The following is a 23,652-nucleotide window of genomic DNA, read 5'->3' as shown; positions in this document are numbered from 1 at the left end:
GGGATGGGGGCACAGGCATATCTTTTGTGGGGGAGGGGGATGACTATCATTCAACTCACTATAGGAAGCCAGTGAAAATTTTTGAGCAGGAGAGTGAGATAATCAAGTTGTAAGATTAGTACGGCCATAGGGAGCTTAATCAGAGAGAGGGAGAGAAAGAGAAAAAAAGAATGAAGGGGAGGGAGTAAAGGAAGCAGAGAGTGGAGGGGGACACAGGGAAAGAGAGATTATCTAGAGGCACACACAGATGCTAATTAGATAGTCACTCAGCAACGCAGAGTGGAGCTGATGGGATCTAACCTAGGCCTATGATGAGCTGGGGTGGGGGAGGGGGGTGTGGGTGGCGAAAGGGATGGATACAAGATTCAATGGCAAGTGGCTAGATCTTGTTGACCTTGTTGATGTCAACAACAAGGAGAGGGAGCATTTTAAATGTTCTTAAAAAAGGAAATAAAGAAACACTCAAGGATTTAATAAACAGGAATAGGAGGTTTGCTATCACATTATCTTAAAAGTAAGATCATGATCTGAGCTCTACATATATTGTGTTGAGGGTGAAGCATTCAAATGGAAATGCCCAGAATACAGTTAATGGGGAGACCAGATATACCAGTGGTAGTCCTAACAGGAGATACGAGCCACAAGGAGTAATACTTGATTCTTTCATACTTCCGCGAGCTTTCCCTCAGATATGGTTTTCCTTTGTTGCTGTTTGCAAGAGTACATGCATATGAGTGTGTATTTCGTTGAAGTTTAAGTGATGGAATGGGGCTCAACTAACTTAGTAAGTTAGTAATACATTCTCTTACAGACGTATTTTATTTTTAAGTGTATGTCATTCGACTCCTAGCATCCTGTCATACATATGCATTAAACTAATTTTTCTTGAACATTTTAACTAATTTTCAAATTTTTCTATCATAAATAATGTCAGGATAAATAATGACCTGTTTCTGTAATTAAGGTTTTGGATTTTCTTTGGTCTAAATTTTAGTGGGGTTGCTTTTTTATCCTTTGTTTGTAAGTGTGAAGTTATATATGAAGATGTTTTTTAAACAAATACATGCTTGGTTATCTTTTTTTTTTTTAACTTTATTCATTTAATTTGAAAGAGGCAGAAAGCATGAATGGGGGGCGGGGGCAGAGGGAGACAGAGAATCCCAAGCAGGCTCCACACTGTTAGCACAGAGCCTGACACAGGGCTCGAAACCATGAACTGTGAGACCATGATCTGAGCCAGGGTCGAACACTGACTGAGCCACGTAGGTGCCCCTATTTTTTTATTTATTTATTTTTTTACTTTTAACATCAGAGAAAAGTGGCTTCTAAATCCAGTAATCATGTTGATCATACTTTTTCCAGTGAACCTTCACTGGAAGATATGATAATGTTTCTTTATTCTAAATTCTCACTTCTTCAACAGGTTTCTCATTAAAATCAACTGCCCATTATATTTTTACTTTAGCCTTCCCCTCCTTTCCCTGCCCAACCGTTATATAAAAGACAGCTCTGATTCCTTCTACTGGACCCATGCCTTTTTTCTTGTGATGGTCTTTCCCTTGGCCAGGCAAAATCACAAGCATCAAACATCTGTTCTCAGTCCATATTGTAGCTCTTTTCAACATAGTGTCTGACTTTGCTGTATATCAGTACATAATATTCTCTCTGGCCTGTGTCTAATGAGCTCATGTTCCATACATGAAAATGATTTTAAATTTCCCCTCAAAAAAAGAAATTCAAGGTATTAGGTAACCTCAAGGATTATGACCTTAATATAAATTATGCAGGTTATCTAATGTCTAACGACATTTCTACCTGGCAAAGATACAATTTCCTATCCTTTTTCTGTGAGAAGGTCTTGATTTATTGTAATTTCTGAAGATCTGGGCTGCGTGGGAGTTAGTTCAGCACCGCTACAAGCCTTGGAGATGTGCCTGTGACTTTTATTTAGGGAAACCTCTAAGTATGCCCCTCTTCAACTCTCCCCTTGTATACACATGCACGTGTAGCCTTTGCTAACCAGGCCAACCCAGGCTTGTGGTCTCAATTTGTAAACCTTGATATGTCTGCAGTAATGGAGCAAAAATCTGTCAAGAAATGAAACCCATCCTGCCTCTGTAGCCTTCGAGGGTTTCTCAAGCTGCCCTTTTCTTACATCCAGATGACTCAGCTACGTTGACTTCTACAGCACCAGTGGAGGGGGGATGGTTTTATCTTTTCTTCGTAGAAATCAGACATTTTTACTAGCATTTGTTTCTATCAAAAAATAGTTTTAAAAGCCATGACAGTAAGAGTATCTCTCTCCTTCCTCTCCCCTTGTTCCAAGGGCGCGAGGCTGGGTCTCTTTCAACAGTTTTCTTTTCTGCCTTATTCTCCCATGGAGTTGGGAACTGTAGTCATTCATTAGATCAAAATGCCTAACAGTGACACACAGAGGAACAGTGGCATACACAGACACTCTCGCTCTACCAATCATCAGGGATGCAATAGCCTGCTGGTAAATGACTAGAAGTATTTTGGATTTGGATCTGAATGGGTTGCTCAAATTGCTGAATGTTCTGGGTTTTCTGTCTTCTCTGTTTTGCTTTGTTTTGAGCATTGCCTCTCAAATTTCAGTGCATGTGAATAACCTGAGGCCTTGTTAAAATGCAGATTGTGATTCAGTAGGTCTGTGGTGGGGCCACACATTTTACATTTTTAATAAGCTCCCGGGTGATGCTGATGCTGCTCGTCTGGGACCACACTACTAGTAGCAAGATTTTAAAGAACAAATGCATTTTGGTCAGCTTAGATTATGCATTCAACCCCAGAATTAAGCACTTCTTCAAGTTATTAACCTGTCACAGAATAATATGACCCAGTGATTTCCCATGACCAGCTTTAAATCTCATGGATTTCCCAGAGAAGAAATAGCTGTTCATGATTCCTTCCACTTTGCCTTGAACATCAGACACATTCCATTGCCAGATAATTTCCCTGAACTCATCTGTACAGGCTTCCTTCTTTTCATAAAAGTAGTCAGGCCACCTATTTCATTGTTTACTGTGATGTGCTAGGCAGTACGCAAACAGGAGGGGTGATCGTTTCTAAACAAAGCAAGAATCATTGTCTCTTTCTCTTCCTTCTCTGACTGCCGTGGAAGCTCAAACCAAGCTTCTTGCCTTTGTTCAACTACCATTATTTGAAACCTGGACAAGGAAAACATTTCCAAAAGCCATCCTTTGCTGACTCTTTCCCTGAGATTCCTGAAATGGTAGTTAAAGAGAAAACTTTATTATTATTTTTTTTAATATATGAAATTTATTGTCAAATTGGTTTCCATACAACACCCAGTGCTCATCCCAAAAGATGCCCTCTTCAGTACCCATCACCTACTCTCCTCTCCCTCCCACCCCCATCAGCCCTCAGCTTGCTCTCAGTTTTTAAGAGTCTCTTATGCTTTGGCTCTAAAGAGAAAACTTTAAATAGGAAGGTAAATGTTTTGCTGTATACTGGAAGTTAAACTTACAAACAAGTGACCACTTCTCAAATAATATTGTATCAAGCTTCTGGTTCTTTTATGGATATAGTAACTTAATTTTTCTTCCCTTTTGTTTCTGTGACATTACTTGGAATATTTTTTGCCAAGGTATAAATTATGCAACATGATAGAAACACAAAGAGAGTGTGCCAAAATATGTGTTCACTTCAACACTCACATATATATTTTTTTAAAGGAACCACGGCATTTGCAGTTTTTCAGCGAATTTGGCAATAGTGATATTTATGTGTCACTGGCCGGCAAAAAAAAACACGGAGCACCGACTAACTATGGATTCTGCTTTAAGGTACAGGCTTAATATTTTGATAGATGAATAAAGCAAGCCTCAGCCTTTTAGGTAAGCTTGAGTTTCTTTTAATTTGTTTTAAAAAGAGACAGCTTTCTCTTATATATAGGAGAATTTTAGTGGCTTTTATTTCAACAGGTGTTACCTTCAAGATATGCATTAACGATAAACAATGTGCTGTGGCCTTCTAGCCTAACAAAGCGGGAGGGCCCCGAGACCTGAAAATGCTCTGTGCAGAAGAAGAGCAGAGTAGGACGTGCTGGGTGACCGCGATTAGATTGCTTAAGGTAATCTCGTCGCAGGCGTGAATTCCTATTAAATGCTGGGAGTGCCATGAAAGTGTGAAAACATCTGTATTTCAAAATGTGAAGACTCACTATGAGTCCATGTACCCAAATGTGTGTATTTTATTTTTTTTTATCTAAAAGGTAAACATTTGCAGAGTAGAGTGGAATCGCCTAATGCATTTATCTTTTGTGTGTGGAGTAAGTATTCCATTTTTACAAATGCTCTGAATTTTATTTTTTAAAGAGTATTACATAGATAGCTAGTGTAACCGATTAAAACTTCTATACATGACTCAGTATGCATTTTCAACGTATTGCCAACAATCCAACGTGACATATATTTTAAAATGTGCCCACTGAAGTATGTTTAGTGTGATGGTTTTACATTTAAGTGTTGTATAAATTGTTTTATAGTTTACTTCAAATTATTATGCAAATTTTACTGTAGGTATACTATGAAAACATCCACTTTGTGCTAAGTAGAAATTGTAACCTAAATAAGCATAGTTTGTTAGTGAGCATTTTGAAAGGAGTAAGAATGTTCTAAAGGTTATGTGGGGAAGAGAGACATAGAGTGATTTCTTCTAGAATGTATAGAAAACATATTTAATTTCAAAACTTGTATGGTAGTAAATTTAACACAACTTCATAATTATAAAAATTATCAACCATTTCCTTTTGAAGAAGGGCAAAATAATCAGAATCAGAATTATTAGCTGTCTTACAAGTTTTGGAAAACAGTTTTATTTTTTATTCTTTTTTTATTTGCTCTTTTATTTTATTTTTTATTCTTTTTTAAATTTTATCTTTTATCTTTTTAAATAAAATTGTATATGTTTTTTATTTTTATGTAATTGAGGTGAAATTCACATAACATAAAAGTAACTGAATTAACTATTTTAATTAACTATGCTAACATTATGAACATATTACTGTGTACACATTAACAACATGAACAATACAATGGCATCTCGGTCATTCAGAATGTTGTGCAACCACCACCTCTGTCTAGCTCCAAAAATTTTTTATCACCTCAAAAGGAAACTCCATAACCATAAAGCAGTGACTCCCAGCCCCTGGCAACCATCCATGCCTGTGTCTGTCTCTATAGGATTTACCTATTTGGACATTTCATATAAATGGAATCATATAATATCTGATCTTTTGTGTCTGACTTCTTTTATTTAGCATATTGTTTTGTAGTTCATCCACCTTATAGCATGTCCATAATTGATTCCCTTTTTATGGCTGAATAATATTCCAGTGTGTGTGTGTGTGTGTGTGTGTGTGTGTGTGTGTGTGTGTGTGTGTATTTACAGATGTATAGATATATGTTAAGACAGTTTATTCATTTATCCATTAATGGATACTTGGGTGTTTGCATCTTCTGATTCTCATGTATAGTACTCTTATGAACATGTGTATTTATGTATTTGTTTGGATACCTGTTTTCAGTTTTGAGGGTATATGCCGGGAAGTGGAATTGCTGGTTATATGGTAATTCTGTTTAACCTTTTGAAGAATTGCCAAAATGTTTTCCAAAGTGACTAACGTTTACCACCTGCGCTATATGAAAATTCCAATTTCTTCATATCCTCACTAACACTTGTTATTTTCCTTTAAAAAAATAATTATCCTAGTGGATGTGAAGTGGTATTGGAAGAAACATCATTTAAATGGCTTAAAGGAAGCTTTTGGATTAACTATGAAATTTGCTTCCTTTTGCTGTTATGGCAGATAGCTACCGTAGTTACTTTATTACAAAAGACTTGTTTTTCAATAGTCAACCGTTAAATGACTATCATGATTTTGGTTTCAACAAAGCTTAGAAGTCTTGATTCTTTGAAACCCTCATGGTAAGTAATTGCTTCTATGTTCTCATTGTCATAAAATGTAAAAAAGAAAAGAACTTTAAAGAGTGTTGCAAACCAGACAAAGAAGTAGTAATTAGTTAACTTGGGATATGCATTGGAATCATCTGAGGAGCACTGTCAAGTCCTATGGGCCCAGCCCCGTCCTTGGGGATCCCGATTTAGTGAGTGAATTCCAGATGTATGCCTGATTAAGAACCAGTAACCTCATCCAGTCTTCTCCTTTTATAGATGAAGAGGCTGGCATTCTTTGGAATCCTTTAACTCATCACAGTCACAGTAGAGAAAGTACCTTGAGGTCTCTGGTTTTCTCTTTCCTTCCCTTAGAACTCTGGAAATCAGGGTAGGCTGGTAGAGGAGATGCTTTCCAACCTTGTTAGTCAAGGCTTCCTCCCTTCTAATTTGATCTCAAGGTCAAACACCCAAGTCAGGAGCAGATGGTAAGCCCACTTCCCTTTTTTTTTTTTTTTTTACCCACTTCCTTAAAGCAGTCTTTCTAACATGCAACTGATTTTACTAGGATACACCTTTTTTTTTTTTGCATAAGTAGAATTCTGCCAGTAAAATTATGATATCCTTTCATATCACTTATGATTTTTATTTTCATTTAGTTATTTTATATTTATTTAGACTCATAGATGCAGATTTTCATCCTTTATCAATTTTGTGTACACACACACATCTATCTATCTATCTACCTGAAATAAATTGTGTGAGCTATCTATAAAACTTCAAATTCTAAGTCTGGTTTTCCTGAATCATTTTTTCTCAGAGCATGGACACCCATATTTCATACAAACTCTCTAGCTCTGTGCCATCAGGAGCTTCAGGGAGGAATAACTTCTCAGATAGGTGCTCTGCCATGGTCCCTGGGGTTGTCTTTCTAGCCAGTGGCATCCCCCTTCAAGGTTTGATGCAAATGATTTTTTGATCTCACCAAACATTTCAGGCAATGGCAAGTCACTTGGTCCACAGTGAATATAAGATGCCATAGTTAAGTTAAGGCAAATTTATGAATGTTAAAATTTGAAAAGAAACGTGTGTCTAAGAATTGATGAAATATATTAAAAGCTTTTTTTGATCCTTCCATATACAGAATGCTTAGCTTCTGGAAGATTGTCTCCTTTTCACTTTTTCTTCTCATTTGATTTCTTTTTAAACCATCTTTCAAGGCACAAATGTCCACTTTAAAAATGCTCCATTATATTAGTTTCTATGGGTGCTATAACAAATGACCACTTTAGTGGCTTAAAACAACACAAATTTATTATCCTACACCGCTGTCATTCAGGAAGCCTGAAATGGGTCTAATTGTCCTAAACACAAGGTATATGAGAGCCTACATTCTCTTCCAGAGACTGAGGGAGAATCCATTTCTTGTGCCCTTTCCAGACTTTAGAGGCCGCCAAGATTCCTTGGCTCATAGTCCCTTTCTCTACCATTAAAACCAGCAATATTGAGCCAAGACTTTTTCATGCTATGACTCAGTTCTCTTTTGTGCCTCCCCTTCCACTTATAAGGGCCCTTATGATTATATTGGATCCACCTGGATAATCCAAGATACTCACCTAATTTCAGCATCAGCTGATTGGCACCCTTAATTTTATCTGCAGCATTAATTCTTCTTTGCCAGGTAACCTGACCTAATCACAGTCTCCAGGAATTACAATGTGGACATCTATCGGGCCATTATTCTGCCTACTATATATGTATCCCGTGTGTGTGTGTGTGTGTGTGTGTGTGTGTGTGTGTGTGTGTGTGTGTGTTCAATTGTGGTAAAGCTTTTCCAGATGAGGCAGAGAGGGAGGCAGGCATCACTGAGAACCTTTATCCTGGAGGCAATGATAAACCACCTAACAGTTTCAAATGGGAAAGTGATATGATCTGTTTTACAGATCTGTTAAACAGATCTGTTTTAACATATCCAGATACAGGAAGGCAGGGCTTTCCAGAACACATATTTGAAATCCTCTAACAGGGGAGTCAGTTGGTTTCCCCTGGCAGCTTGTCGTCAGTGGGTACCTGTTTTATCCCCCTGGCTGGGGCACCTGGACTCACTTGGTGTTAAAGGTGTCTTTTGATTTTTCTCCTTTGGTTGTCTGTTGTATTTCCAGATTATCATTGGACTTCGTTGGAAACGCAGGGAGACACGAGTCTGTGTGCTGATCGGACTGAAAGGGCCCCTGATTTTCCTTACATGCTACTTACTAGATACTGCCTCCTCCAAGAATTTGGCCTCCTAATTTTATTTTCCTTTCTTTTTTTTCTTATACACATGTAAACTGTTAATGTGGTGTCAGAGGAAGATCCTCCTATTCTCTTTGGATAAGTTCCAGTTAAATATAGATTCATAGAAAATCTGAGAATTGCTCATGTACAGTGTCCTAGTTACATGTTATATTCTTCCCTTCCCTTCAACTAGAACTCTGTCAGCTTCTAACATATTTTGGTCCCTTATCTGCCCCTTTGTAGGACAGGGACATGTTAAGGTGACTCATGCCCTATCCCTCGGCCAGAGTTAAATGCCTACTAAAGACCAATAGCACAGAAGCAACTACCTAACACTACAGGTACCAGGGATAATACATCTTTGAAGGAAACAGTCTTATTAGTAGATAGCTGGCTTTTACCAAGCTTTTACCAAGCAGCATGTGTGTACCTTGTGAAAATATTGGTTAGAAGTTATTGTATATTCTCCAAAATGAACTTGACTAGGAATTAGGCTCCTCTGTCTTCTTTTTACAGTTATGGTAGGTTTAGAGTTGATTTAAAGTAAATGTCATTAGGTTCCATTAATGTCAATCAAACTGTAAATTAAAAAATAATTTTTGTAAGTTGGGAAATAATTGGATAAAGAAATAATCATAGAGAATTTTAAATGAATGTGGGTTTGTATTCATGTTAAAAGCAAAATCTTGGAAACAGAGACTCTCCAAGCCGCCCTCTGATTTCTGCCTAATTACCAAATATATCCAGTTTGCTGGAATTGCTGTTACGGAAATAGTCTTCAGTAGAGAAACAGTTCTGTTGGAATGTTTAAATGGAATTCATCCTAAGGGTGAGATTGGATTCCATGGTGTCTCCTCAATCTTTTATATAGGACCTATTTTCAAGTTCATCACAAATCTGTGAAATGGAGAGAATTGTCGAGGGTAGCCAGAGAAAAGAAAAGAAAAGGCCTCTCTGTGCCATTGTAGTTTTGCTTTGTTTTGTTTTGTTTTAAAGAAAGTGGTGTAAATCTTAGGGGAGTACCTTCTAGCTTCAGATGGTGAACGCTCCAAGATGAATTTGGTTCTAGCAGTTGGCATACTTTTTTTTTTCTTAACTAGGCTTTACACTCAGTGCAGAGCCCAACATGGGCTTGAACTCAGAACCCCGAGGTCAAGAGTCAGCTACTTGACTTACTGAGTTCGCACCCACGAACCCTGAGATCATGACCCAGGCTAAAATCAAGAGTTGTGTGCTTAACCAACTGAGCCACCCAGGAGTCATGGCAGCTAGCATTCTTAATGTTTCTTAAACTAGTATTCTACTTACAGCTCAGACCCACTTTCTAATCTAATCGTGTAGCCTGGCAGCCGAGTCTTACAGTGCTGCCTCCTGAAAATAAAGATGCCCTGGTTCTGCCACTTACATTGTATTTTGTGACCGTTTGTGTGAGATCAGCCTGATTCCCCACCATTTTGATTTCCCTGAATTTAGAGCCAGAAATGAAACATTGTGATAAGAGTTTTGTTACTAGAGGATGCTACAGTGTCAAGAATCTTTAACACAGAGCCAAGTTTATGGATTTGCCAGAGAGATGATATAATTTGTCAATCAGTCATTGAAGAGTTATGGTGAATTTTACCCTGTTTTGCTTTCGATGCCTGTAAGGTTTTCAGAGTCCTTGTTTCATAAAGTGGCATCCTTCCCAAGTGAGCTTTCTTATCATTAGGCGATATACTCCTCCAATGCTTTTGGCACTAGGGTGCTAAGAATAATGAGTAAGAATGTCCGTTTCAGATTTTTATACTGCTGAACTAGACTTTAAGTGTGGGTTCAAGTAAAAAACACTTGTCTTTTTAATGTATCATTGTAGGGCACTAGAAGCTTACCTTTCAAAGTTATGGTTGCTTTACTATTTGTTGTAAGGAAAGCTTATAATTTTTATTTTTTATATTGATGATTTATAATTAAAGTATTGAATTTTCATCAGTTGCCCATGTAGTAAAAGTGATGGGAATGCATTTTTATTTATTTGTTCTGCAGTATGGCATGCAGCTGTACCAGAATTACATGCATCCATATCAAGGTAGAAGTGGCTGCAGTTCTCAGAGTATATCACCCATGGTAAGGACCATATTTATTAATCTATATATTTTATATTTACATTCTGTTCACTTGCAATTATATTGCATTATAGATGTACATTGCAGTACACTTACACCGTAAGTCCTTTTGGTTAAGTAAAGTAACGACACCATCTAACATAATGTTATATTGAATTATTTATTCTTGGATTTCACATGATTGCAGCCTATGCAATCAAATCCCAGCAGTCCAGTATCACAAAGTATTCAATTAAAATAGATAATGTTATATGTTAAAGAAAATTGAAAGAGTTATGTGAGTCATTCTGTGTCATTACAACATTGGAGGATTACATTTTGATATGATTTATAGACTATTTTCCTTGAGACTGTAGATGTTTCTTTAATTATTGATTTTCATTGTGGGTTTATTTATTTATTTTAATATTAATTCTGGAATTGTCACAGCCTGGTATAAAGCTGCCAGTAGTTTGGAATTTTAAACGCTAAAGTGCACACAGGTGAGCTCTTTTGCCATTCTGGCTTTCTAACAACAAAATTTTTAAGGTCTACGTCCTTGAAAAGCAAACTGCTCTTCAGGAAACCCAAAAACTGCTAACCAAAATGTAGGTCTTGCATTACATGAAGTCTAACACTACTTCTCAGATTTATGCTAAATGCAACTTGAATATTTACTTGCAGATACACACAGACACATCTTTTCCCTTCTTTAGAGCCGAATTTTAATTTACTGTGCCTTAACACACGAAATTTATTTCTGAACTTAAAAGTTTACGTTCTACTATTTTTGCTCTTGCTCCTTAATATTTATATTAGGAATTCGGGTGTATGTGCCTGTGTTACAAATCAGCTAACATACTGCATTTCCACATAGGTTAAAAATCTGCTCCTCATAACTGTGACCAAGGAAGGCACATTTCCCCACATGTAATGTAGCAGATGAAATGCTCAATTCTAGGAATGAGGCATGAAATAATGTTGATTACTAAGTCTGATAGACTAATATGGAAAAAAACTCCTATCTGTGGTTACGTTGCTTTTCGTTATGGAAGAGTAACTTTTCATCTTTGTATCAGATCACTTTTAAGCCCTAAAATAAGAAACTAAAGACTGTAATGAATTTTTATAACAGCAGTTGCTTTAGGTGAGTATTTTTATAGTTTGTCAGCTTAGCTTCATCTTTCAATCCACATATATAGAAAGAATAATGGATTTTATGATCTTACTCCTTTTCTAAGTCCTTCTAAATTTCTTTAGTATCTAAAGTTTTTAGGATGAGCACATTAATAGCAGCCATGCATTTGGAGGCAGTTGCTTAGTGTCTGTTAATCATAGGGAAAAATTGTCATAAACAAAGCATTTTCCAGTCTCATCGTGGTCATTAGCATCATAAGCATGGTATTACTCTTGCCTCTGTCCATTGAAAGTGGGCCTGTTGCTGATCCATATTTACACGACAGCTTGGTTAGTATAACTTTGCTTCTTCAACACAGTGTGTAGGAAAAGACACTTCTTGAGTGAATCTGGCTGGAGACAGGGATTTTGTAGGAGGCCTGTGTAGCGAGGACCTATCTGTCCTGTAAGGCAGTTATCAAGATCAGAGAGAATAGCACTTGAGAATTATACCTCCGTTCTTCTTAACTTACATAAAGGAAACTGAGATGTTTGGGGAGGTATTTGTGTTTACTTTGATGTCTATCCAGAATCCCACCTTTCTAGGTTATCAGGGAAGAATCAGTGACCTCTATAATGACTGTCAGTGCCCCTCACCTGCCTCTGTTGGTTTTCATCCAGGCACTATCTTCAGTGAGCAACACAGAAAACCGAGTATACTTGAATCATATTGTTAAAGGAACACTATTCTTAACTTCTCCAGGGATACGTTTTGAGAAGGGAAGTAAGAAAAAAATTTCTCCTACCGTAATGAACATCATAGCTGTATATAGCACATAATAGCCACCCCTATCAGCCTTTGAAATGAGCATCATCAGCAGATATTTCAAGCAGCCAAATATATTTGGTCCTTTTCAGCACAAAGATTTATTTATTTATTTATTTATTTATTTATTTATTTATTAATGTTTAACAACAAACTCTCTTTTTTTTTTAAATATATGAAATTTATTGTCAGATTGGTTTCCATACAACACCCAGTGCTCATCCCAAAAGGTGCCCTCCTCAATACCCATCACCCACCCTCTCCTCCCTCCCACCCCCCATCAACCCTCAGTTTGTTCTCAGTTTTTAACAGACTCTTATGCTTTGGCTCTCTCCCACTCTAACCTGTTTTTTTTTTTTTCCTTCCCCTCCCCCATGGGTTCCTGTTAAGTTTCTCAGGATCCACATAAGAGTGAAACCATATGGTATCTGTCTTTCTCTGTATGGCTTATTTCACTTAGCATCACACTCTCCAGTTCCATCCACGTTGCTACAAAAGGCCATATTTCATTTTTTCTCATTGCCACGTAGTATTCCATTGTGTATATAAACCACAATTTCTTTATCCATTCATCAGTTGATGGACATTTAGGCTCTTTCCATAATTTGGCTATTGTTGAGAGTGCTGCTATGAACATTGGGGTACAAGTGCCCCTATGCATCAGTACTCCTGCATCCCTTGGATAAATTCCTAGCAGTGCTATTGCTGGGTCATAGGGTAGGTCTATTTTTAATTTTCTGAGGAGCCTCCACACTGCTTTCCAGAGCGGCTGCACCAGTTTGCATTCCCACCAACAGTGCAAGAGGGTTCCCGTTTCTCCACATCCTCTCCAGCATCTATAGTCTCCTGATTTGTTCATTTTGGCCACTCTGACTGGCGTGAGGTGATACCTGAGTGTGGTTTTGATTTGTATTTCCCTGATGAGGAGTGACGTTGAGCATCTTTTCATGTGCCTGTTGGCCATCCGGATGTCTTCTTTAGAGAAGTGTCTATTCATGTTTTCTGCCCATTTCTTCACTGGGTTATTTGTTTTTCGGGTGTGGAGTTTGGTCAGCTCTTTATAGATTTTGGATACTAGCCCTTTGTCCGATATGTCATTTGCAAATATCTTTTCCCATTCCGTTGGTTGCCTTTTAGTTTTATTGGTTGTTTCCTTTGCTGTACAGAAGCTTTTTATCTTCATAAGGTCCCAGTAATTCACTTTTGCTTTTAATTCCCTTGCCTTTGGGGATGTATCGAGTAAGAGATTGCTACGGCTGAGGTCAGAGAGGTCTTTTCCTGCTTTCTCCTCTAAGGTTTTGATGGTTTCCTGTCTCACATTCAGGTCCTTTATCCATTTTGAGTTTATTTTTGTGAATGGTGTGAGAAAGTGGTCTAGTTTCAACCTTCTGCATGTTGCTGTCCAGTTCTCCCAGCACCATTTGTTAAAGAGATGGTCTTTTTTCCATTGGATGTTCTCTCCTGCTTTGTCAAAGATGAGTTGGCCGTACGTTTGTGGGTCTAGTTCTGGGGTTTCTATTCTATTCCATTGGTCTATGTGTCTGTTTTTGTGCCAACAAAGATTCATTTAAAGGAGGATCTGTTAGTATGTCCCTGATTGGAGAGATGAGATGGGGAAAACTGGTCTACTCAAGTCCTTATTAGCCCTTACTCTTGACCCTGAGCTAGACATTGAAAAGTGAGTTTCTTCCCTCTATCTTCTACCCTGTGGCACATAAATGACCCTGGAAAGAGCCTATCTGTCACTGCATTTACATTGAGCTGCCTTTGTGACCTTGTTTGAGTCACTCGTGTCCTGCAGTATAAAATAAGGGGGGGCAATTGCATAATTTCAGGAATTGGTTGCATCTCTGATGCCCTATGAGTCTGTATGAAGCAGAGGAGAGAATGGTATCAGGGAATTCTGTGGTCTCTTGCTAAGGACTCTGCTGCAGGTTTATCGACATCTTCCAAATGGGGTGACAGAGAGTGTGGCGACTAGTTGCCACCTATGTAAACTCCCTGAAAAACATTTTCTGTCTCAGGCTGACTAGGAGTGACTGGATCCGATCTCAAAGTGTGGCCTGCATAATCCAGGGTGTACCCAGGCCTCTTCTTTCTTGCAAAAAGAGGTATGTCATTAAAATCATGGACCCTTTTTCAGGGCTTTCCCCGTTTATTCCACCAGAAGAAAGAGCTAGAAAAAAGGGACAAATATTTGAGAAATACACTGATTCTGAATGTTATCAACATTGCTTTCTTACGTGAAAGAAATTGAGCTGAAAATGACCTTTTGAGTTCAAGTCAGAATCTGCTTCACTTCTATTTCTTTGTCCACCAAAGGTAAACTATTAATTTTTCATCCACCACCTGCTATTCAGTAGAACACATTTGCTATATTCCTGTGTTTTCCCTAGTGTAGTCATTGTAGCAAATGAAAATATTTATTTGTATTGTAGACTCCCTACTAATGTCAAGTAATTATGGAACATGGGATCTTGTTTTACATTTCATCCTATTGTATTGTAGGGAAAAAAAAAAACACAAGAACAGGAACAACTGGTTATGTTTATTTTTCTTTCCTAACAGTATTTTTATGTTATCAGGACCTTGTGATTACACAGCCCATCTTGGCACATGAAGTAGAGATATTGTAAGGATAAAGCTATCATTATGATTGAGATTAGTTACTCTGTGGTTTGGGCAGGTGGAGGCTTTTCATTAATGTCAGCAAAGCAGAAGTGTATCCGACTGGTCTACAGCCCGGCACAGAAGATCACGGGGTGAGAAGGGCAAAGTAAGGTGTGACAGCAGATAGAGATTACAGAGACGGCATCTGTCTGGAAAGAGCAGCTGTCAGTTACAAAGGCTCCTGGAACAAATGAAAGATTGCATGCCGGATCTCTAGAAATAAAGATGAACCGTAATAAGATTGTGGACCACTACAGCAGGGTTGGAAGAGGAAATAGCAAATGCTAATGAAGTGAGATGTATGATGCGGTGATAAGTGAGCCCCCCATTGTTTTGTGTGGACCAGGTTTTCTTGCAAGCATACATTTGACTACCGTCTTTTAGATGAAGCTAGGAAGGGCCGGATCCATGTGCGGAGTTAGAAAAAGGCCTTACGCCACGAATCTCCAGAGGCACACCGGCTGTCCTTTACTATTAGAACTCCATTTTTTGTCTCGCTCCTCTGTTAACGAGGGGGAGTCAGTGTTAAACATTGTCCATGCTGTTCTTGAATGTTTTTTCCCCTTTGGGAGAGTTTGAATTCTTAGCGAACTGACAGAGACTCTTGATCATTGTCTCGTGTTAGGACGACCGACTTGGTATGGCACACTTGTTTAAAAGCTGGTTGCAGAGTAGAGCCCTCACCAAACAAAGAGTAAAACTAAAGTCCAGGTTTGGAATAGTTTATTTTCACCTTCAGAGAATATGAAAACAAAAAGCAATGGCCAGAGGAAGACTTCATTGTTCATTTAAATTATGTTTGTTTGGAGATGTCTTCCTTGTACGTCAGTTCAGGTCTCATTTTTCCGTGTACATCCTCACAAGATGGAAAATGTTCATATATTAAATCATAAAAATTTTAATGTGGAATTACCGGAGTCATTATTCCACAAAATTTTATTTTCTAAATAAGATGAACCTTGATGTGATACACTTTTAAGATACGTATTGTATTTTGTTCCATTATAAAATGAGTACTATTTCTTTCTCAGATACCTTTGTCCACTGTGAATCTTATAAAACAGCTGCTTCATCAGCAGATAGGGTTGACATTTAAATGATAATGACGAATCTCCAATCATAACAGAGATTAGTTCTGAAGTGGTGGGTCTTTTAGCCACAGGAAGAGTTACTCCTTTCTAAATTGGTGTTCTCAAGAGAATATCCAGAAACAGGGTTTTACCAGAGAATTTGCCAGAGAATGGGAAGAGAGAAGGTTCTTTTAAGAGAAAGTCATGCTAACTTTGAAAGCTTTTAATCTCTTTACTCAACATTTAATTCAGTGATCTTAACAAATAACTATGTAATTTATTTAACCAAAATACTTCACAGCACCATTTTATATTAAATATGTACTTTTAACTTTTTAATTTCTTGCCAGCCACCTTTGGATTCACATTCTAGAGTGGAAACATATTGCCAGCAAAGCACTGAAAGATAACTTTCAAAGATAATTTAATGTTAAAAAAAATGTGTTTTTTCCCAGAGAAGTATATCAGAGAATTCTCTAGTAGCAATGGACTTCTCAGGCCAGAAAAGCAGAGTTATAGAAAATCCCACGGAAGCCCTTTCAGTCGCTGTTGAAGAAGGACTCGCTTGGAGGGTACAAATAACTTCACATTCTTCAAAAGTATTTATGATTCGAGTCTGTCTTACCCGAAAAGTTGAAATCTGTTTTCCCTTTCCTTGTGCAGAAAAAAGGATGCTTACGCCTGGCCACTCATGGTAGCCCTACTGCCTCTTCCCAGAGCTCTGCCACAAACATGGGTATGTCTGTGCCTGTTCACTGGGACTGAATGAATGGCTGGGTGGACGTGCACATGGGTGAGGGGACTGAGTGGCTGTGGTGGAAAGTGTATGTAATTAAATTGTGAGGATTTCAAACACAGCTCTGTATCCCCCCCCCCCCATTGTATTTCTTCAGCCATCCACCGGTCGCAGCCGTGGTTTCACCACAAAATTTCTAGAGATGAAGCACAGCGATTGATTATTCAGCAAGGACTTGTGGATGGGTAGGTTTGATTTAGAATGGTAGTGACTGTGATCCCTCTTATAATCGGTAATTACTTAGTTAATACACATAGTTTTGACTTCAGCATATCATAAAACAGAAGTGATTCTGTTCTGTAGGGGTGGTTACCGTTGTATCTGAGCAGTTATCTATACAAAACCTATTATGTCATGCGTGCTTATATCTGTGCATCAATGAACAGATAAGTGAATAGGATGCTCTGCCAGTTAACTAATGATCACTAATATTACCCATTTTGTGCCAACACCAGTATCTCAGTTAAAACTGAACTTGTTGTTAGGGGTCAACGTTTTGATTTGAACATGTAATAGGATTCCAAAGTATGATTTGTGTCATGACATTATCTTACATGTTATATATGTTTTTAAGTTTGACGCAGAGTGTATGAACTCTTTTGTATATTTTGACTGCTTATTTTATTTTTTTTCTCTCCGTGTACATTCCTATTTTCTCCAAGTTCTAACAGCTTAAAGTAGTGTAAACCTATGAGAAGAGGGTTTCTCTTAAGTGTTTCTCATGTCATTTTTGGGTGGGGTACCATGGAAGATACAGGAGAAATGTAAATTGTATTATGAAATATTTACACTCTGAAGCATTTTCTTTTTCTCCAATCGCTGAGTATTTCAAATACTTCCTGTAATGCTGGCAAAATTCTCTTTTCAAATGCAGTACAAATCAAGGGGGTTGTATTGAGGTTTGGACTAGAAATGAAACCAGCATCAATTTAAACAAGTGCTTGATGGGGCCTTTTATCTTCAAGGGTTGGCTTAAGATGATGACAAGATTTCAAGGTGATTTAATACTGACATTTGGATAAAAATGCATCTTCACATGGAAGATTATTAATAGCAAGTCAGCATTTCACTAGACTCTAAATAAGAGAAGATTTTAATATACTTCTCTATGTGGAGCACAGTCGTTTTAGATATAAATTTGAGCAATCAGCAGAATTACAATCCGATGAGACCAAGAAAAGAAATAATTCACAAAGAATCATTAAACTGTTTTGAAGGATTATAATTTCCCTACTTTCGGAGCCTAGTTTTTTATAAATTTTATGAAATAAATGCATAAAGAATGATACTATCTTTATTTTATTTTATTTTTTAAATTTTTAATGAAACATGGGGGGTGGGGTACATCCTTTGGAAAGATGTGATGATGCCAGGCAGTCCACTAGATGGTAGCGGTGATCCGCTCGGGAATGGAGAAAGAATTACAGCTTGATTTACCAGTGAAACTCCCTTTTGTCCCATCTCCCAGTGATGTAATGTCGGAATCTCACACAGTACAAATGGAATGGATAATCTCATCAGACATCTGTGATGGCTCAAATTTGGCTGCCTCTTTGCCCAGGCGCAGGGAGATTAGTATTGGAGTCACCAGTGGGGATTGTTTGCACAATCTGTTTGCCAACAATTAACACAAAGCTGGTTTTGCACAGTATCACCAGTAAATAAGAATCCACGCCTAGCACATTTGCTCTTAGGCCATTAGGCCATGCCTTGTTTTTTCTAGCTCGACATTATAGAGGCTTTTCTGCTGCATTCTTGATGATTGAAGTATACGTTGTTTGGGTGTTTCTTTTACTCAAAATATTTTGCTCAACATTTAATAAATGATTTCAGGATTGATTTTCTAGAATATATGCATTTTTCACTTTCTGTTGTATACGTAACAGTAGGAACCAGAATCAAAAGAAAAAGGGGGATCCGTGTTGGAGAGGGGTTCAAAATGATTTCCTTCTAAATAATTTTCTCTTTTCAGGGACTAACATAACCCAGAAGTTAAAGTAATAATATGCTAATGCCCCATTCTCTGCACAAAGGTGTTATGTGTGAATACCCAGTTCCTCCAATGGAAAAAGAACGTAGGACTAACTTTTGATGCCAACGTAGCATTATATCGCTTATTGTGAGCAAGCAATCTGACAAATGCCCTGTGTATTTACCCTATTAGAATTACATTAGCACTGATGACAGTTTTATAGTACAAGATTATGTTATACCAGATTGTTTACCCTGTTGGATAATCCCATCATTGAATACACAGTAAAGGAAAACTCTGGCTACATTTATAAATATATTTTCTAGGTTTGTTGCATGCTCTGTTTTTATGAAATACATGAGTAAAGTAGAAACATATTGAAATTCCTTCTCTCTCCTTAGAGTTTTCTTGGTACGGGATAGTCAGAGTAACCCCAAAACTTTCGTACTGTCAATGAGTCATGGACAGAAAATAAAGCATTTTCAAATTATACCAGTAAGTAATTTGTGATTTCACATTTGTATATTAGAGATGACCTTAATGCATAAGCTTTTGGAAACTTTGGTTTTCTTTGGATCTTTTATTAAATATAACCAGGGAGCTTGTGCTTTGACTAGACTTAAGTTTGGCAGAAATGGTTTTATGAGCCTGAATTAATATAAGAAATACAGGAATTGTAAAAATTAAATTTCCCTTTTTCCATGAAATATGATTTACCAATATTGCATGGACCCCATGCCACCTATTGTTAAAAGGCCACTAGAGATTCTTTCTGAATTGTACCAGTGGTTCTTTAAAAACCATTATTTTTAAACCCTTTCTGCTTTCTTATCTCAAACATGGCTTTTTTTGTTATTGTTGTTTTGTTTTTGTAGTTTTGCTTTTAATCATTATGGATAGGTACACAGGTGCTGCAGAACTGGAGAACATTTAAACTATTCTGAGCACATTTAAAATTTTTCTGTAATTCTGCTTCTGAGTAGCACACTTCACTTTGGGATTTTTGTTGCTTCTGTTGATGCCGTGTGTGTGTGTGTGTGTGTGTGTGTGTGTGTGTGTGTGTGCTCGCATGCATGTGTATATGCACGTAATCTATATGTTGGAAACAGGTAGTGTGTAGTAGAGATTCAGTCTACTTTCAGGAACGTTTTACCTAAGATTGCTAAGTTGCTAGTATTTCCTTTTGAATGGCCTCTTTTGGGAATTATCCAAATTCCATATGAAGTGTCTTCCCAACTTCACTGTCCTTGGGTGAGTATGAATTGTTTAATGTCACAAGACCTCTTTAATTTAATGTTTAATGTCACTGCCAGAGGAGGAGGAGGAGGAGGAGGAGGAGGAGGAGGAGGAGGAGGAAGAGAAGAAGCAGCTGTCATTCCATTCACATAATGTTTGATTGCTTCAGAATCAATTTACTGGTAGAAATTATATGAATATTTGCTTCTAGATAATAGATGAAGCTGTTAGGTAGACAACACTCAGGTATGGAAATTAATTTCTGTCGATGAGAGCATTAAAATCTTGTGTTTACTTTTGCACCGAATAGTGCAGACTTCTCACTGTTGATTCACAATAGTCCTACTATTCTAACTATAGAACGTTAGGAGAACTTGAGGTGTAGAAAGTAGAGCAGCCACGCTCTGGATCCTAGGATCAGATGACATTTCTTTTAAATACAAGTGAAGTTACAAACAGAAAGTCAGCGCATCATAACATTCTTTTCATTAACCTTTAGTTTCATCCACTTTTCCATTTTAGTATAAAAAGACACAGTGTGCAATAGAATATGATTGCCCTTGAGGGTATTTTGCCCATCTTACCAGTCTGCTGTTTTCCCTCCTGTAGGTGGAAGACGATGGTGAATTGTTCCACACTCTGGATGATGGCCACACGAGATTTACAGACCTAATCCAGCTGGTGGAGTTCTATCAACTCAATAAGGGCGTTCTTCCTTGCAAGTTGAAACATTATTGTGCTAGGATTGCTCTTTAGCCAAACCAGAAGTGACTTGTTAAACTGTTGAAGAAAAAGGACTCACGACACAAAAAAATAAAAATAAAAAAGAAAGAAAGAAAGAAAGAAAGAAAGAAAGAAAGAAAGAAAGAAAGAAAGAGAAAGAAAAGGCAAGGAAAGACCGTAAATAAGGGAGAAAACATTGCCATGGTGAAAAGAATCTATTTCACCTACAAGTTACAAAAAATAGCTGTGCATTGCAGATAAGCAAAGATTTGAATTGACATTACATTTATCATCTAAAATTCATTAGTTAAAATTAAACCTCAGAAAAAATGATTTGGTGTGTTCTTGTGTGATTTTACATAACTATAGTATTTTCGTCAAATATGCATATTTTAAACATCTTTCTGTCCTCATTTATTAGAGTAGCATTTGAATTCTTAAACACAAAGTATGAAAAAACTGAGAGGGTTCAGAATGAATTATTTGCAGACTGAATTTCAATTACACTACTTTTTTTTGTAACTTCAGAAGAATGATAAAATCTTGAGCTATCAATTGAAAGAAACTACCCACAACTTGTTAATAAAACTAAAAAGTATTTTGAATTATATATTTTCTGAGTTTATTGTAACCTTAAAATCAAATCATATTTTCAAGTATCGGCTTAAAATTATTTTGAAGTATGTTGGTTTTTCAGGATGACTTTTATTAGGTTTTTAAATCATTAACTATCCTATAATACTTAACACTGGTATTGTACCTATTAGTGGCACATTATTGATTGTGTTTTATTTCATTCACTTAAATACTAACTGGAGCTATCTTTTTAAAGAAAATGATCAGGATATGGAAGGGATTTATATAATTAGCACATGCTTTTGTGGCCTGTCATCAAATCTGGTGAGATCAAAGATTCAAAATCTATAAAGATCCTAATAGGCAAATTCGTCCTATTCTCTGTCTACTCTCTTTTCAGTTGGCAACATCATTATGGAAACCAAAGACTTTGGAAACTTGAAACACTTACCTCCCTTATCGCCTCTCTGAGGCCATCTGGGAAGTTTTTGTTGGGATTCTGTGATTCTTTTCTTCCCACTTTTTGTGGATGGCTATTCATTGTTCACAAAAAGAAAAGAAAAGAAAAACACCAAGTTAAAATCATTCAAAATGTGCCATCTCCTCTGATCCTATAACAACACTGTAAGAAAGTTAGGATGATTGTTTTAAAACATTTCAAAAATGCATACTTTGGTTTTAAATATAGGCTATATATTTTTGGCAACAAAGCATCTGAAGACATTTATGAAATGGTAATAAGCCAATTATTACTGAAAAAAATGCTGGAATATAGAAAATACTCAGTTTACTTTCAGCCCAGGCAAACCTAATTCTTAAAGCACTGAAACTTAGAACATGAATCTGATGTTATAAAATAGCCATCTGGTGGTGTCCACGGGGCTTAGAAGACACACAGGATCTCTACGTGGAAGAGTGAGAGGTCAACACCCTGGCCCTTTCAACCTTTCAGAAGAGTCCTGTGTATTTCTGACTTATTTCCAATTTATAAAAATAGTTTGTGTTTTGAATTGAAATGCATTTTCTCATTTTGCACCCAGTTAAAATTTACAGTATCAGAGAATGTCCTATTTTAAAGACTAGACTCTCAGAAATTGACCAATCTATGCTTGTCTTTGTTATTTGTGTCTCTGACTTCATTCATAATCTAAATTTACTGTGGAGCCCAGATGTTGTATGTAATTGCTTACTTTGATCTTAAAGCATGAGTCCAGAAAAATTACTGAGGAAAGGTAGACATTATCTTTCGTGATTCCTTCTGATAAATAGGGTTTTAAATGTGTATGTTTGTGTGTACATGTGTGTAAATCTAATACGAAATTAAATCCAAAAATATCAGACACATTCAGAGTTAGTACAGTATTAAAATGGATTTCCACGAGAAATGTGAATTATCTTTGGATTATTTTTCATTTGATTCAGCCAAGTTTTATTATCTTACACCATTTCGGATAAGGATTGGGACAAATCAGCTCTATTTTCTTCTTTTTTCTTTTCATATGTTGGAATGAGTATGCTTCACTCTCCTAGAAAGAAACTCTGCAGACTGTGTTGTTTTTATTTTCTTTTGTGGAAGAATTAAGTAATCATTGTGAAGCATTCAGGAAACCCAGTGAAACAAGATAAAAATTATTAGGAGTCTTTCCCAGAAAAGCTACTCGCTTCACGTGTATAATGGTGTAATCCCTGACTGATTGAGTATATTGGATGGAGATTTTTGTGTTAACTTTATTACGGTGGTCAACATCAGTTAATCAGTGTCCCTGTGGGGTCACTGGCTTTTGATCACCAGCAATGCCAACTCTACATGGTAGTTGTATTATGATAATGACATTAGACTATTCCCTGGATTATGGCTTCTCTGAAAAGGAAAGTTTGTCCTTGGTAATGGTTACAACTTGGTGGTTCAAGCTGGCTCCTCTATTTACAAAGCTGTCCTCTCTGTTGCCCAGCATTATTAAGATTTCCTATGCCTTGGATCTGTCTAGCAGCCTGACGAAACGTATGGACCCCCTTCCCAGAATGTCTTTTCATGCATAAAATAAAACAGAATTTCAAAGCAAACTAATTATAGAAACATAGGTACAGTTTTATATGTACCCCAGTTGGAAACGGTGCTGTAGTATGACCTGCTGTGTCTTCTGGCTTTGTTGACTTCTGCTCATGGAAGGTCTCCAGTTTTCTGTCTCGTATTCTCTAGAGAGCACAGTGGGTGATTCTCAGTCAGTGTTACCCGCCCTCCCCCCCCCCACCCCCGCCGGGGAGGCATAGAATAGTTTGCTTGAGATGCAGGGTTGTTGTAGCATTTATTGAACATTCAGCCAAACTGTCATACCTGCCTCTTGTGGGATGGATCAACTCCTGCCTGACCT

At 37.3% G+C, this 23,652-nt stretch overlaps 1 protein-coding gene across 3 annotated transcripts in view; it reads left to right on the top strand.

Moving 5' to 3' along the window:
* Positions 1-21,037, top strand: part of GRB14 (growth factor receptor bound protein 14) — a 117,871-nt gene extending 96,834 nt beyond the window's left edge. For 2 of the 3 annotated variants that reach the window (XM_023259398.2, XM_006935323.4), the window contains 8 exons: positions 3,717-3,827; positions 4,019-4,114; positions 10,237-10,317; positions 16,433-16,549; positions 16,641-16,713; positions 16,871-16,958; positions 19,147-19,240; positions 20,591-21,037. In XM_023259398.2, the coding sequence (XP_023115166.1) occupies positions 3,717-3,827; positions 4,019-4,114; positions 10,237-10,317; positions 16,433-16,549; positions 16,641-16,713; positions 16,871-16,958; positions 19,147-19,240; positions 20,591-20,737 (807 nt within the window). In that variant the 3' untranslated portion in view covers positions 20,738-21,037. The remainder of the gene's footprint in view (positions 1-3,716; positions 3,828-4,018; positions 4,115-10,236; positions 10,318-16,432; positions 16,550-16,640; positions 16,714-16,870; positions 16,959-19,146; positions 19,241-20,590) is intronic. The other variant, XM_023259399.2, reaches the window with a different exon arrangement.
* Positions 21,038-23,652: the final 2,615 nt, after the last annotated feature.

This window comes from Felis catus, chromosome C1 (genome assembly GCF_018350175.1).
Source record: "Felis catus isolate Fca126 chromosome C1, F.catus_Fca126_mat1.0, whole genome shotgun sequence".
NCBI lineage: Eukaryota > Metazoa > Chordata > Mammalia > Carnivora > Felidae > Felis > Felis catus.
The sequence above is the reverse complement of the archived record's forward strand: the minus strand, read 5'-3'. Positions and strand labels throughout refer to the sequence as shown.